We start from the raw sequence: 15,262 nt of genomic DNA on the forward strand, positions 1-15,262 counted from the left end.
ACTGCTGTCCATACTGGACAACGCCCACCACCCTCTGCACAACACCTTCATCGGGCAGAGGAGTGTGTTCAGTGGCAGACTGCTGTCCCAGCCCAGCTCCACCAACAGACTTAAAAACTCTTTCGTCCCCCTGGCCATTAGACTGTACAACAGCTCCTAGTCATGGCAGGGAGGACAATAGACAAAAGAACAATTTCTACCTCCATCTGCACTCCATTTGCACTGTTTTACTGTGGCTACTGTTATAAGTTATTTTAATTTTAATTCTATTTTAATATAGGTTTAATGTATTTAATGTGTGTATGTTTCGTATGCTACTGGATACTTGAATTTCCCTCAGGATAAATAAAGTATATATTATCTATCATCATCATCATATCAAATTGGGTCGGACTTGATAAATTTAGCGCGAGGATGCACACTTGACAATGTCCTGTTTTAAAAATAAGATGTCTATACAGTATGGAAATAATATTAATTGGATTATTTTCACAAAAAGTATAAAACAAGTAAAAAAAACAACAACAAAATGTTAGGGAAATTATTTATTCCATTTTCTATACTTTGATTTAGGGTTGCCAGAAAATTTGTTGACTTTTGTTGCTGTTGCATCACCATTTATAGCTATACAATGGGTTCATGATCAAATAGTTTACTAGAGCACAACATTTCTTACAAGAGTGCAAAGTTATTCATAGACAGCCTCTTAATTTTGCACCAAATGAATGCATTTAACTTTAAAATGTACAAAATTTTCTTTCTTCGAGAGGGTCTGAGGCCCACCCACCATTGCCTCTTAAAATCCTGTGGGAAACACTGTCTAATAGTCATGTTTAGTGTTGAGGGTTGTCTTGAATTGGTCCAACAGAGATATTTAATTGGAAAGAAAAATGGAGAAAAAAAACAAAACATATACAGGGTTGACGTAATTTGTTTTATAACCAAGAATGTTTTCTCACAATTTGCTTGGGAATGGTGGTGTTGATAACATCAGACAGATGAGCCGATTGATTATTCGTGCCTCTGAATTTCACAGAAAGGTTTTGGTCTGCCTAAAATGGCCATGGGGAGTCAGTCAACCGATAAGTACAAGGTCTACCTATTTGATTTGTCAGTTTGTCTTGTAGGTAGTATTATAATCAGCGGCACAAATCTCTTTGTTGCGAATGCAACCTCACGAAAAAGTCATATTGTACTGTTCCAACAACACTTCACTGCAACAAAAGTCTGTTTGAAGTTTTGTACACAGAACTAAAAGCCCACCTTTAATGTTTGTGACGCTAACCAGCTAATTGACATTTGTATATTTATTCCATAAATATAAAAATAGTGAAACGGACAGCAATCGCTATTTACATAATTGCATTAACCATTTCAAAATACAGTGCAGCTGTTTGAAACCCTTTTCAAATTACTATACTGCATATAATTCAAACGCACTATACAGTAAGACAGTATAGTACTGTATATAATGCAGTGTAGTTTAAGTTACAATTAAGCTATAGCATCAAACAGTATTGTGCTGTTTACATATACAGTAACATCTGTAGAGCAAACAGGCTACTAAACTACACCTTGGCGCTGGTTTCAGTGCATTTCTAAATAAAATAATAAATTTTTGAATTAAACGAGCCTGAAAATAAACCATAGGCTATCAAGGCCAAACTGGCAGCAGAGTTTAAAAAAAACAAAAACTTATTCATAAAATATTCTCATTCTTTTCCATGTTTTGATATGTAAAAGACCCAAAATATAGACTGTAAGCAAACTACTTGATTATTAAAAGCTAATTATTTAAACTAATTATTTAGACTAGACTACTTTGTATAGCAATGATTCTGTCCCAAGCTTTTGGAACCATATGAGCAGTTCATCACTGTAACCCTGATCACTATAAGCGGTTTCTTTCCAGTGTATGTTCACAATGTACAATAAGGAGGGAAAACAGAAAACTCAAGGATTTGGGTTAAGCCTCCATCTGATTTGAACCAATAAATAGCCTCAATAAAGCCCTATATATGATGTCTAAATATGTATAAGCTTTCCTTGGTTTTGTGTTTAGTCCTGTGCATCAAAATAGTGACATGTTCTCAAAGTATTATCTCCACGGATCTGTTGGGAATTAGAAGCTCAGCTCAAACACTACATGAGGATTATCGAAATCACAAATGGAAATCATTGGGAGATCTAGATCACCTTTTAGTTTCACATTCAGGGATAGAGATTAGGCTGTTCTGGCAGTCTGATGATGCCCTTCAATCCATACTTGGATATAACCTGACTGAAGCCACCAGAGCCATCTCAATCACTGACCTGATCAACATGCAGGTTGTGAATACCCGCCTTTGCAGCAAAAGCACAGTGTGCTGTCTATCCATTTTAGGATGAAAAAATATGTAGGTTTTTTTTGTAATAGGTAGATATTGAGACATAATTCACTATAAGTTTTGAAATTAGAAGGGCACTACGGTAATTTGAGCCATAACTTGAGAAACCTGGCTTTTTTTAAATATATAGGTTTAACCTAAAGCTTGTTCAAACCTTCAGCAACCAGCAAAATGGAAGAACTCAATAAGACGAAAAGAAGAAATCAATATCCAGCATTTGTTTGTCTGAAAAGGCAAGGAAGCAATGAAGTCTGTATTTCAAGCTGTAATCAACTTAAATATCCTCTTAATGTGTGGTCGAGAATCTCAGATAAAAACACATATTTGTCCAAGAAGCTGATTGCATGTAATGTTTGCGAAGATTTGCAAACACATCTTAATCTAAAAAAAAGGCCATTATTAAAAAGGTGGGGGAAATTCTGGAGAACTCCAACACCATGATTAATACCATGATTGAGAGAACAATGAGACAGCAAGTAATGCAACTAATGTTAGCTAAGTTGTGGGTTAGCAAACTGTCTGGTAAAGTTGCTACTGCAAAGCTAACATGCAGAGAGGATGAGATGGTCCTAGAGCCAGCACAGCAGCTCCAAACAGTGATTCTCACAACTCTCCTGCTACTATAGCTAACATCACTACAGCAGCATGACTCCATAACTATAAGCTGAATGTAAGTGGGCAAGCCATTTAACTTACCTGACACACAAATCATGGCAGGGTTGGTGGCACTTTCTTTATTTCCCATTTACAAAGCCAGGGCTAAGTACAAACACTTGTTTTATTTTCAGCGCACACACAAGGAGATATTCGCTGAATATGACAAAAAGATTGGATTAGAATCCCATTTTTAATCTTTGGAAAAGAATAACCATCTTGTCCACCATGACCTTAATGCAATAAAACCTTGTATAAAATATGTGCTTTAAGACTTTATTGGTCATACGTGCCAAATTAAAAATATTTACTTTAAAAGGTTACAATAATGCCCAAGGTTTTTAACTCGATTGGTTAATGTACTGTACATATGTGCATGCCTCACATTTATTATATTGTGAATGGCAGAGGTTGATACAGCTGAAATAACCCACTGTCCGTCTACAGGTCCAGGCAATGCCCTGGGAAGTCTCTCTCTCTCTCTCTCTCTCTCACACACACACACACACACCCACCCACCCCAGAAAAAGAAGCAGGAATACAGCTTAGCTAAATAAATTATAGATGTATTTGGTCACATGAAATGTGACTGTGGTAATTACTAGTGCACTCTCTTTGTAAGGGAGCAGATATCATTAGCTAGCTACCTGTCTGTTACAACCAGTCACCCAAATACACAATGAAAGTACCTGGACAATGTATAAAGCCAAGAGACTGCATGCCTTTTATAGTTAACACATAAACCCAATTAAAAATTAACCAATATCTGGCAATGGGAATTGAGAGAAGCTATAAGTAGCAGCAAGAGAACAAAATTATATTATCGTAATACAACCTAACACTAATAAAAGTTTCAGAGGTACAATAACTGCTGATTGCTACAGCAGATTGAAAGTGTGCAAAATGTGTAGATCTGACAAATAGGTTTGCAATCTGAGCCAGCATGACTGGATATTATTCAAAGATTTTGCCTTTGTGGCGTGCATTTGATGCGATGTGAGCAGGAGTCAGCATACTGCTAGCTGCACACATTCAGCTGTTTGCTGCATCAAAATAAATAAATAAAAATCAGAGTCTTTGTTCTTTTTCTCATTTTATTACAATGTTCCTCAAATGTCGTTTTGGATAAAAGCGTCTGCCAAATGAGTAAATGTAAATGTAAGACAGTGAAGATTGCATGGCTCAGATTTTTCCCTGTAATCACAGTGGGTCAGCTTGTAGTCTGGTTGTTAGCACCAGCTGTCAAAAATTAGCATTGCACTTAATTTTTTTTTTTTACATTTGACTTACAGCATGAGACCACTCCTGGAACTGAATGTACTAAACCCATTTGAAAAGGGTGACCAAGGGAGGGGGTTTTGGCACCCAAAGTAAATTAGGGAGCATGTTTCAGCTAAAAAACATTTGGTCTATGGATTGTTCCTTACTAGGAAACCCAAGGGTAAACAGATCCAAGTCGGGGGTTCCTGGCTGTATTTCTCACATTTTCTTGTGAAGAATCACTCATCATCTGGTTACTGTAAACTCCAGGGATCGCTTATTCTACATATTTTAATGTCCTGCATTTGCTTTTGCTGAGAAAACACAATTTGACTTGGTATGGCAAGGAGATCAAAGGAAAAACCAAATATGGGTCAAGTTTCAAACTTAATTATCTAGATGAAAACAGTGTATTTAAAATGTCTTTCTTAGCCTGAAAATTTGAGCTTATAGAGGAAGGAAGTACAAATTTTTAAGCACCTTACCACACAGAAGGCTTCACCCTGTACACCACTACTACATCCCCACCACTGCTTGCTTCAAACAGAGGAGAGAACAGAAAGTGACAAATATAAACAGTGGGACGGCTGTGTGGAGGGAAATTACCTCCCAGAACCACTGGCACGTTGCCAGCACGAATAGATTCATCTGTTTTGTACAGAGTCTGGCTCATGGGCAAGACAGAGGGGAGGGAGGGGAAGAGAGAGCGAACAAGACGGGAGAGAGTGCAAGCTAATCACAGGCTGTGAACGAGAGGCAGCGAGTGGGAATGGGAGAGAGGTAGAGAGGAGCCGCAACATCTGAAAGTTTTAAACCTGTGATCGATGTAGGTGATGCGAAGCAAGACTGGGGGTTCCTCCAACATGTGGAAGGAAAACAAATTCCACATCATGGACTACTTCAAGCAGAGACAGATTTAGGTTTTGCCCGCTGAGGGAGGGTTTCTCCCATTCTCCGTCACATTTTTATTTGGGGAGGGTGGAAATATAAAGATGAGATAGGAGAGTTTAAAAAAAAGATTGAGGTGTGCAAAGATTGCACTGCACTGTTCTCCTGCCACAAAATACTGCTTTGTGTTTATGGAAGTTAAGACATAGCGGCGTGGAAAAATACTCTCAATCCCCTCTGAAACCATCATAGAGAAAGAGTTGAAACATCAACGTGGAACTTAAATGTACAACAGATGTTGACTTCAGGAGCAGGTAAGAAACTTAACAGTGCTAACTGACACTTGTTTTGTCTCGATATTATGCAATCACTCAGACAAATAGGGTAAAAAAGTATCACTGGTCATTTAACAGACCTGTTTGTTATTTTAGGTGGGCACAGTGGATGACAAGAGTATCAACGGTGTAGGAATGTGAGGACTCCTGCTAACATTTCACTGTGGAAGTACTAATCGTGTTGGGATTATTGTCAGCTATTCGTTTTGGTTTGTACACTGCACAAAAGGGATGAAGCATCCTGTGCACTGACCCTGAGCTGTCCCGCCCTACCCCGTGTCCTTGCCTGTGGGACCCAGTGACCATGCTGACCGAGTGTCCAACACCAGAAAGATCAGAGCCCCGACCCACGCTAAGGCCTGCTGTAGCCTCTGCAGCACTATGTCTCAAGCAGTCGTGGCTCCACTCGAGGGGAACAGCTCACAGTCAGCAGAAGATCCAGGGGATCAGCTGCAGTGGGCTGCCCTGCTTATTATCATGGTCATCATCCCCACTATCGGAGGAAACATCCTGGTCATTCTTGCAGTGTCACTCGAAAGGAAGCTGCAGAATGCCACCAACTACTTTCTGATGTCGCTTGCTGTGGCTGATCTGCTGGTGGGACTCCTAGTGATGCCGATTGCCCTCCTCACTGTTCTCTTCAGTAAGTTTACCACGAGCCCTTGTGTTTGTCGATCTCTGACACAAACATGTACAATACAAAAGCAATAAATAATTGACTACCAAAAGACACTTGCTCACTGTCCACGAATTCCTTGACACCAATTAATGAAATATTGACCAAATGATGAATGACATTACATTTATACTTAGCTAGGTTTGAAATGTTTTAACCCATGTGGGTTGACCAGTTTAAAAAACAGCCCAATCCAGCAACCCATTACTAACAAATGTTCAAAACAATAATGTTTTAAAGTGAGTGAGTGTGTGTGTCTATGGGGTGAGGGCATTGCCAGATATAGACATTTTACAAAGAAAGTCCCTTATTTCATTGGAAAATTGTATTGAACCTTTATTAGCCTTACTAATCTACAAAACCCCCAACAAAAACAGGCCAGCATACTTACGTGTAGCAAAGGAGGATATAAATAGGCTGTGAGCAACTCTAGATACAATCGCAACTATCTCTAAACAAATTATTCTAGATGAAATATAACGAGATGGTGGACAATAAACATCCTACTTCCTTTGGCAGTGCTGTGGTAGCAGTTGCACAGCTTGGACTGAACTCCTGGCCTAGGGGATCATTACCCATAGCAATAAATTCCAGCGAAAACAGTTTTATTTTACTTCCAGTGCTGTGTAAATAAAGCTGCACAAGAACTGATTAAGGCCCCTATTGTCTATGTTTTACTACAACTTCAAAATACAGAGCTACGGCCAAGCTATTATTCCCCATTAATTCAATTGGAGGATGATGAGCCAGATCTTAATTATGTTTCACATGCACATACATAGTACAGTATAGTGTGACACAGGGCCATCTGTATCCTCTCTCTCAAAACTGAATGTGTTATACTGAAAGGCCTGCATAAGTCAAACTGGTCACAGGTGCTGCTTTTGTCCATCTTATCTTAATGTAGAGGCTACATAGGTAAGATCCATGCAATTAATTATTATATCTGTGCTTGTAATGAATAAATCTATCCATGTCTGCCTACCTGCTGTCCAAATTCAGATCCAAAGGTTTATTCTCAAGCCCTTATACAAATCCTATTCCTTAGGTTGAGAACCCATTCAGTAAGGTGTGAAAGCATTCCTGCATGCTCAGTTATCTTTGTGACTGATAAAAGTTCAGCTTCATTAAAAATACACCAATTTGCTTTTTGGGGTTGGTAGACTTGTAGAGTGAGGTGAAAATGTTGAGTGAATGTATATGTACATAAGTACACATAACACGTAATAACATAAAGCTGCCCCCTAAAAGTCGGTCAAGAAACTCCAAGTAGACTTGCATTTTATCAGTGTAATTACAGCCCTTTTAGCAAAGTCACTGTAATCAGAGCAACAGCACGGCAGGCTAAACACCTTACAAATCATGTCTCAAAACTAACTCCAACTACTCTAATTAACTGATGGAAGTAGAGAAGGGTAATGGAAACGGAGGGCGCACCAGGCAATGCTACTCGTGTCAGTTTGCTGGTGTTTGATGCTCTCAGCTCCAAAGCTAAATGTCAGATAACCACTTTTGAAACAGAGCAAAGCATTAAAAAGTGGGTCTTACAGGACATTACGGGTCTAAATTAGGCTGATATAGGAGTTAGTGGGGCGTGGATGCTCTCTAGGTGCACTGAACTGACACCAACTGGGCAGGGGAGTGAATAACATTTCTTATATGTGTAGGTAAAGTTCATTGAAGAAAAGACAGGAGTAATAATGTTTACAAAAAGAAAAATCTGTAGACAAGAAAATGTGTGAACCACTGAACCACAGGCACATGACAAATTAATATGCCAAAGACAGGTTATACTGCCAATACCAGCAGAACATGACTGCTCCACACTGCAGCAAACACCACAGCCCGATGGAACAAAACTACCACAGCTCACAGAGACATGGGTTTAGATAAATTATCTAACTAACTGCAAGACCACAGAGAGTTCAGTAATCATGAGAGGGTACACAAAGTTCAAAAAGCTTTAGTTTAAACCTGAAAGCACAAGGCAAAAATGGGACTGGACGGTAAGGACTGCCAGTCATTTTTCACATGTGCTGGGCAGATGAATTAAGACATATCATAGCTTCTCTACCCGTCTATTCTCTTCTCTCTGGGCCAAAGCTTTTTTGCGATGTGCTATATGCTTATATGACAATAAGTTTTGGTTGATTAAACAAAACCCACAAAGAGAAAAAAAAAAAAAAAAAAAAATAAATATAAAAAAAAAATACTACAAAACATAAGGATACCTCAGCATAAAGAACATTTTCAGCAGACAGACATCAGGAAGATAATCAGCAAAAATGTATACAAATTGTGTTGTGTTGACAAATTGACTTGAGCATTCCTTCCAAAGAAAAAACTATGTATAATATAATCATTTTGACTTATTCACCTAAACTTGTGCTAAGTGACAAACAAAAATTAGGAATTATTGATGCAGATAAGTTTTGTAAGTCACAAAAACAACAACAAATGTAATAAATATAATACAATATGATGAATTCCTATATTTAAAAAAAAGGCACTGACCACAGCCTTATGTAACCAGAAATTGCTGGACATACATTACCCTCTATTTATCTATGCTGGCATTTGGTGGAACAAGGACATTTTCAAATGCAAACCATAAAACAACAATAATGAAGGTGCTTTTGATTTCCTTGCTACAAGTTCTTAAATACAACATAAACACAGATACCTAGTGTTGGGCTGTTTCTTTTCTGCAATAATTTCAAAAGTGATATGGACAGAGGGTTTTAGTATTATCATCATCCCTTTACAAACTCAGTTGCTCCAATGCAGAAAATTTTTAGTTTGTATGTGTAATAGACATAAGGGCAATTAACCAAAGTTTACTCAAAGTTTCTTAATTAAATTAAACAAAATAAAAGCATGTTACCTACTACAGCTACTTGGACCTTGCAAGCAAAACTGGTTATTCAATATGGCATGGCACTAACACTTTACCAAACAGCTAGAGGGACTATGTTGAGAACAAGTGAAGTATTTGTCAATGAACAAGACTTCCAGATGAAACTTCATCAGAACTGTGACTCAAAAATTCCCCCAACTGTGAAAAGAAAGTGGTGCAAGGAAGAGAAAGAGAGGGGGGCATAGCAAAAGAAAATTATGCAAAGGAATATTTCCAACAACAGTCATTTTCGATGTTAATGGTTGACGGGACAAAAGCCAGAACAATTACTTGCCAATTTTATGCCTGGAACTGAAAATAAACACTACTGTTGAGCATAGTCTCCGCACATCTACATAAAGAGCTTTTAGCTACATAAACAGTCAGTGAACCCTCCTTTTTCCAGTAAAGTCATTCCTCAGAGAGATAAACAAACACCAATCTTTTGCATGAGTGCTACTTCTAATCCTTTGCCATTGTGGTACATCTCCCATAACTAGTAGTGTGCAAGACCAAATTTTATTTGGACTGAAAAATGGTTAAACCACTGAGTACATTATAAGTTACTAACCATAGTGACACTACCACAGATAAGCAATGTACAAATAAAATTGTAAAAAACAACAACAGTTTATTGTCTTACTGGACTAAATTCCTTCTCATCTTCTCTTTAGACTCTAAATGGCCCCTTCCGGACCCCCTCTGCCCCATTTGGCTGTTCCTTGATGTGCTCTTTTCTACCGCATCCATCATGCACCTATGCGCCATTTCACTGGATCGCTACATTGCCATTAAGAAGCCAATCCAACACAGCCAGTACAAATCCAGAGCCAAAGCAATGGTGAAGATTGCACTGGTGTGGCTCATATCCATTTGTAAGCATATCAATTCAGATTTCCTCAACTTGACTCCTAAACTTTTACACAACTCTGCAGCAGTCTTTACTTGATAAAGTCATTTTTTCAGTCTGTCTGATTTCTTAACATAAGATCCATGGTTGACCTGGTTTATGGAGCCAGAAATATTTGCAAGATGCAATAAAAGCACAGCAACCTGGTAATACGGTTTGTGCATCTAAATAAAGCTCAACTATTGTTGTGGCTAATTAGGTGTAAAAACAAACAAATAAAAGCACCAAACCCAAACAGTTTGTTTACTGATGGCAAAATGTTGTTATCTGATCTCAGCAGCAATAGTTAAATGTGTTGTTTCAATAGGAGGGGGGCATTTTCAGAGAAAGGCAGCTCAATTCATATCTGACCAGAACAGATGATCATCAAACATTAGCTGTACAAAGAAGATGGTATGTATGGATGGAACTGTAAAGACTAAACAGACACAAAGCTTGCACAGATAATCAACGAGTCCCTAGTTGAAAAATTAATAGAAAAGTATTCAGTGAGGGGTTGTAGGGGTGTAGCTGCTGTGCTGTCACGTCTGTTGTTTCAACATTATTCTCCAAAGCTCTTGTATTAACGTTGAGGTTCACAGTTATAAAGGTGTACTGGTGGTTAATTTAAGAGGGATCATAGCAGGCCATGGGTGATTATTTTACTTTGCAATCAAAACTTAGTTATTCCTGACACTATCCTTTTTCCTACTTATGCCATAAACTGAAATGAGTGTTGAAACCATAACATGGAAATAACTCAACTGTCAGGAGTTTATCAATAAAAAAACTAAACAAGATAACTGCCAATGTTTGCCGATACTAACTATTGCCATTTTTCCAGGTATCGCAATCCCGGTTCCAATAAAGGGGCTTAAGAACTACCACCTTCTCAAAAACATCACCTTTAGTAATGACACATGCCTGCTGAAACCAGACACCTTCCAGGAGTTTATCATGTTTGGCTCTTTGGTGGCATTCTTCATCCCTCTGACCATCATGTTGGTCATCTACCTACTTACTGTCCAGTGTTGCGCAAAAAGGTTTATTTGCTCAGGTCAAAGGTGACTCAGCGCTTTAGCTACCCAACAATCTCCACAGTTTTCCAAAGGGAACAGGTTGTGATTTCACCTGAAGTTGAGCAACTTAACATGCTGGACAACAGACTACACAGGATGCAAGAAAAACCAAATGGAGGCACAACAAACTCTCCTACGGGAGATGAAATGTCCTTTCGGAGAATGTCAACAATGGGCAAGAAGTCAATGCAGACTCTGAGCAATGAGCAGCGTGCCTCAAAAGTGCTAGGCATCGTCTTCCTCCTGTTTGTAGTCATGTGGTGCCCTTTCTTCATAACTAATATTACCTCTGTGCTATGCGCCAGCTGTGATGCTGTAATCACTCGCCTCATGGAGATCTTTGTTTGGGTGGGTTATGTGTCATCTGGTATCAACCCGCTGGTTTACACCCTTTTCAACAAAACCTTCAGGCAAGCATTCACGCGTTACATCACATGTAATTACAAAAACTGTGCCAGTCATGGGCCAGGAAGGCTTTCAAGGACATCAAATGCAGACCGGACCCTTACACGGATTTCATTCAGATCTTCCATGGCAGAAAACTCTAAACTGTTCATGAAAAGGGGAATGAAGAATGGTATTGGATCAGTTAGTTACCAAAGTCCACTGAGGTACAGGCAAGCACCTGTACAATCACCCAGTGGTGTTGTGTTGGACACAATGCTTCTGACAGAAAATGACGGTGGTAAGCAGGAGGAACACGTTAGTTGCGTATAGAAATAACAGACATATGAATCAAATTAAAAGCCTGAACTAAGTGGATCAGACTTAGGGTGCAACTTTTTATCTAAGCATAGCCCCATAAAAAAATATTCAAAATGCATGATTGCAATCTAATGTCACTCTCACTATGATTGACAAATCGTTTATGTACTGACATTAATTGAGTTGTCAATCACTCCACAACAACAGGATCTAACGTGTTGTCATATGCTGCTGATGTTTAACAATGTTTTTTTTTTTAAATAAAAGCAAAACAAGCAGCATTTTGAATAACAATGATTGTTTCAGAAACATAATAGTGCTACTTTTAATCCATGTGCCAAACTCCTCCATTATATATGTAAATATATATGGTCAAAATATTATTCAATGGGCTTTTAAGACAGGCCATATTAGCATCGCAAATTATCAAAGACAGCAAGACAGGTCGTAGTAACCTTGAGATGAACTGTAACAGGTTCAAAAAAAATGAACACAGGAGGACATCCTCTATGAAAGGCCAAAAGTCGACAAAGTTCAGGCCTCACGACAAAAATATGAGGAGTAAAGACAAAGATAATCTCAAAACTTTGAATGTAGCATAGAATATATTCCTATGCCATTCCGGTCAACTCTGAATATGCTGTAAACCATCTCAGACCACATGCTTATATTTTGTTAAGGCAACTACAACTCTACCTTTCAAATTGCTTCTTCAACAGACACATAATGCATTGCACTCTTGAAATGATACTAATTGTATTTGCTGGACCTTTCGGAAGCACTCTTGTATGTGTATGCAGCCTGATGTTTTGATATGTTAAATAGGTTTCCAAATAAAAGACTGTATATAAGAAAGAACGAAATCCTGATTGAATGGAAACCTAAATGTGTTCAATAAAATATTTTGTGTTGAACTGAAAGAAACCTGCATTAATTTTGAGCACCCATGTTCTTTCAATGTCTACATTCTTGTGTGACTTGCATTTTATCAGCAATTAAAACTGTTTTCATGAACCAGCGCAGACTGAATCACGACCAAATAAACAGCCTCAAAAGATCAGTAAATACCGCAATAATAGCAAGTAAGGATACAGTGGGACAGTGTACTAATATCTCAATACATAATAGTTTAAACAACCTACATTAAGCCTAGTTAACAGAATGCAGACAGTGTTTGGTCAATGTGGAAAGAAAGATGAGCTTTGGATCAGGCTCCACTAGCTTGGTATGGGAGTTTGGAGTGTGTCACCATTTTATTATTGCCTAGACCGACTCGGTCTCATTATTAACGAACAGAAACTGTTGATTGACTGTTGAAGACGTTTGAACCTAAAGCTGTACTCCTTGTGTGCAAGTGTGCATGCTGAGGGACTAGACAGAGTTATCCTTGAGCCATTAGGGTGGGAAGTTGGAGGAAAGGAGGCCAACTGAATTGTTCTGGTTCACAAGTCTTTCCAAACACAGTGAACACTAAGTTTATCTAGCGGCAAACTGATCACGCAGAATATCGCATAGCCTTTTTTGGGCTTAAAAATGTACACCCTGATATTTGTGCACTGGTAAGGCGCTCTGTTTAACACTGCTGTGATCTCTGATGGTAAATTCACGTCAGCATGAGAGTGATCAATTCCTATAAATAGCCAGGGAAGAAATCTGTGAGTGACAATGACAAGTATGTCCAGCTTCTTAAGTCAGAGGAATACCTTCCATGAAGACCAGGAAGTCATTTTAAATTCTAGACAACAGTGCATCTAAATTCTTCTATCACACCATAGATGTGGTATTAATGTCCAACTGTATATCATCAAGCAGTTCAAAACTAAAATTTAGGGTGATCCATGGCAACAGATACATGAAGAAAGAAAACACATTTGACCCAGAAGATTACACTGGATATTGAACACAGAATACAACAATGTTGGAATCCATTTCAGAAGTTAATATCTAAAACAGTTTTCTACAAAACTGTTTTTCTATTCAACATTGTGGGCCAAATTACACACACAGCAGTCTATGTAGGGGCAGATAAAACCCGACCTCACGGTCTTGGCTCCAAAGAAAAAGCCCTCCGGTACATATTGCGAAACTCAGTGTTGTGTTCATATCTCAATCTTACCTGAACAAAATGAAGCCAATGGACTCGACAGCAGCCCTTCTGACGTCATCATTCACGTCACTCACCTTAATTAAGATAAGCATAGCAGTCAAATTACTGAAGCTGATACTGAGACTTCAAGCAATTAACCTCAATGATGTAGCTCCCTTATGGCTCACAGTATGAGGAACACGCTCCATTATCATACCATCTAATAATTTTAGCCTGTATAAAGCTGCCACCTACAGGATGACGAGTAGTTCACACCTTTGAAATATGTTGCATTTTGAAAATGTAGCTGAAAGCACAATAAATGGCCTATACATAAATCTTTAAACTGTAATGTCATACTCGTTTCCTTGTTAAAATAATGTGTTGTAATGCTAGCCCCAAAGTGAATTCAGGTGGTTGAAATAATTGGCACTGGGTTTAATTAAAGATTTCTCAGCTAAATGGATTCACAAGCTTTAGTACAGCATCAGGCAAAAAAGGAAAAACACTAATGTGACATGTTAAAACGGAATAAGAGTCTTATGATTTAAGCACGGACAAATATTACACACAATAAAAAGCAGAATGAAGTATTTAAACATAGCAATAAACCATTTTAAATTATGACGCCAGCCGCAGATGTGCAGCCCTATCCATTGTCATCTGCTTCGCTGCCAGTATGATATACCTGTCTTAGTGAAATAAGTGTGTTGTAAAGAGGGCCAAACAGGAAACACTCACAGCGACATGTAGCAGGCGTCGGATGGCTTTGTTGTTACCAGAGCCGCAGTAGGCCATGCCCACCGTGTACATACCAGAGCGCCGCAGGATGGGGTCCTATCATAGACAGTAAAAGAAAGCAGAGCTTTAAGACTTTGTGTCTGGTTACACAACTATGATCAACAATCATCATCTCCCACGCCTTGAGACTCTTACTTTGCACTCTGTGCCAGGAAGAGTCTTATGTTGTACATTAAATACACACAACCTGGGGTTGTATGATGACATACACGACTCAAACATTGGAACTGCACGTTATACCTCCAAGGTTTATAGAGTGCAATGACCTAGTAAGACACAATGAAATTGTTTTCTTATGCCCTCACTATTTTGGAAAATAATTTAATTGCAATTTTTTTACCAATATTGTGATAGCGATTTAATATGCAATTAATTTTTAAGCTCTTTACCTTCTGTATTATTCAAAATGGACAAGCTGTAAATCAGTGTATAGTATGACCAACACAATATTAGCTAGATTAAACATACACTGTTCTTTCCTGTAGGCCAGACCAGTGATGAAATTAGGTGATGCAGGAATTGCATGAATTATTATTATTATTGTTATGAGCAATGGTGGATAAGAAGTATCAAATTTTAATAATATGAGAAAGATAATTTGGGTCA

General features: G+C 38.4%; 2 protein-coding genes across 2 annotated transcripts in view; one reads left to right on the forward strand and one right to left on the reverse strand.

Annotated features, from left to right (window-relative positions):
* The window catches only part of psmd1 (proteasome 26S subunit, non-ATPase 1), a 46,442-nt gene that overhangs the window by 23,903 nt on the left and 7,277 nt on the right, over positions 1–15,262 (reverse strand). Inside the window, exons 15-16 of the mRNA XM_038715685.1 lie at positions 14,597–14,692; positions 13,886–13,950 (exon numbers count right to left, since the gene is read on the reverse strand). Of these exons, the coding sequence (XP_038571613.1) occupies positions 13,886–13,950; positions 14,597–14,692 (161 nt within the window). The remainder of the gene's footprint in view (positions 1–13,885; positions 13,951–14,596; positions 14,693–15,262) is intronic.
* Positions 4,993–12,697, forward strand: LOC119900597 (5-hydroxytryptamine receptor 2B-like). Its single transcript, XM_038715686.1, is given in 5 exon segments — positions 4,993–5,503; positions 5,621–6,167; positions 9,771–9,971; positions 10,830–11,009; positions 11,012–12,697. Coding segments are annotated over 4 exon segments (1,413 nt in total). The 5' UTR covers positions 4,993–5,503; positions 5,621–5,905; the 3' UTR covers positions 11,782–12,697.

This window comes from Micropterus salmoides, unplaced genomic scaffold (genome assembly GCF_014851395.1).
Source record: "Micropterus salmoides isolate LMB-PRFRI ecotype aquatic unplaced genomic scaffold, ASM1485139v1 Ms_hic_scaffold_13, whole genome shotgun sequence".
NCBI classification, from domain to species: Eukaryota; Metazoa; Chordata; class Actinopteri; order Centrarchiformes; family Centrarchidae; genus Micropterus; species Micropterus salmoides.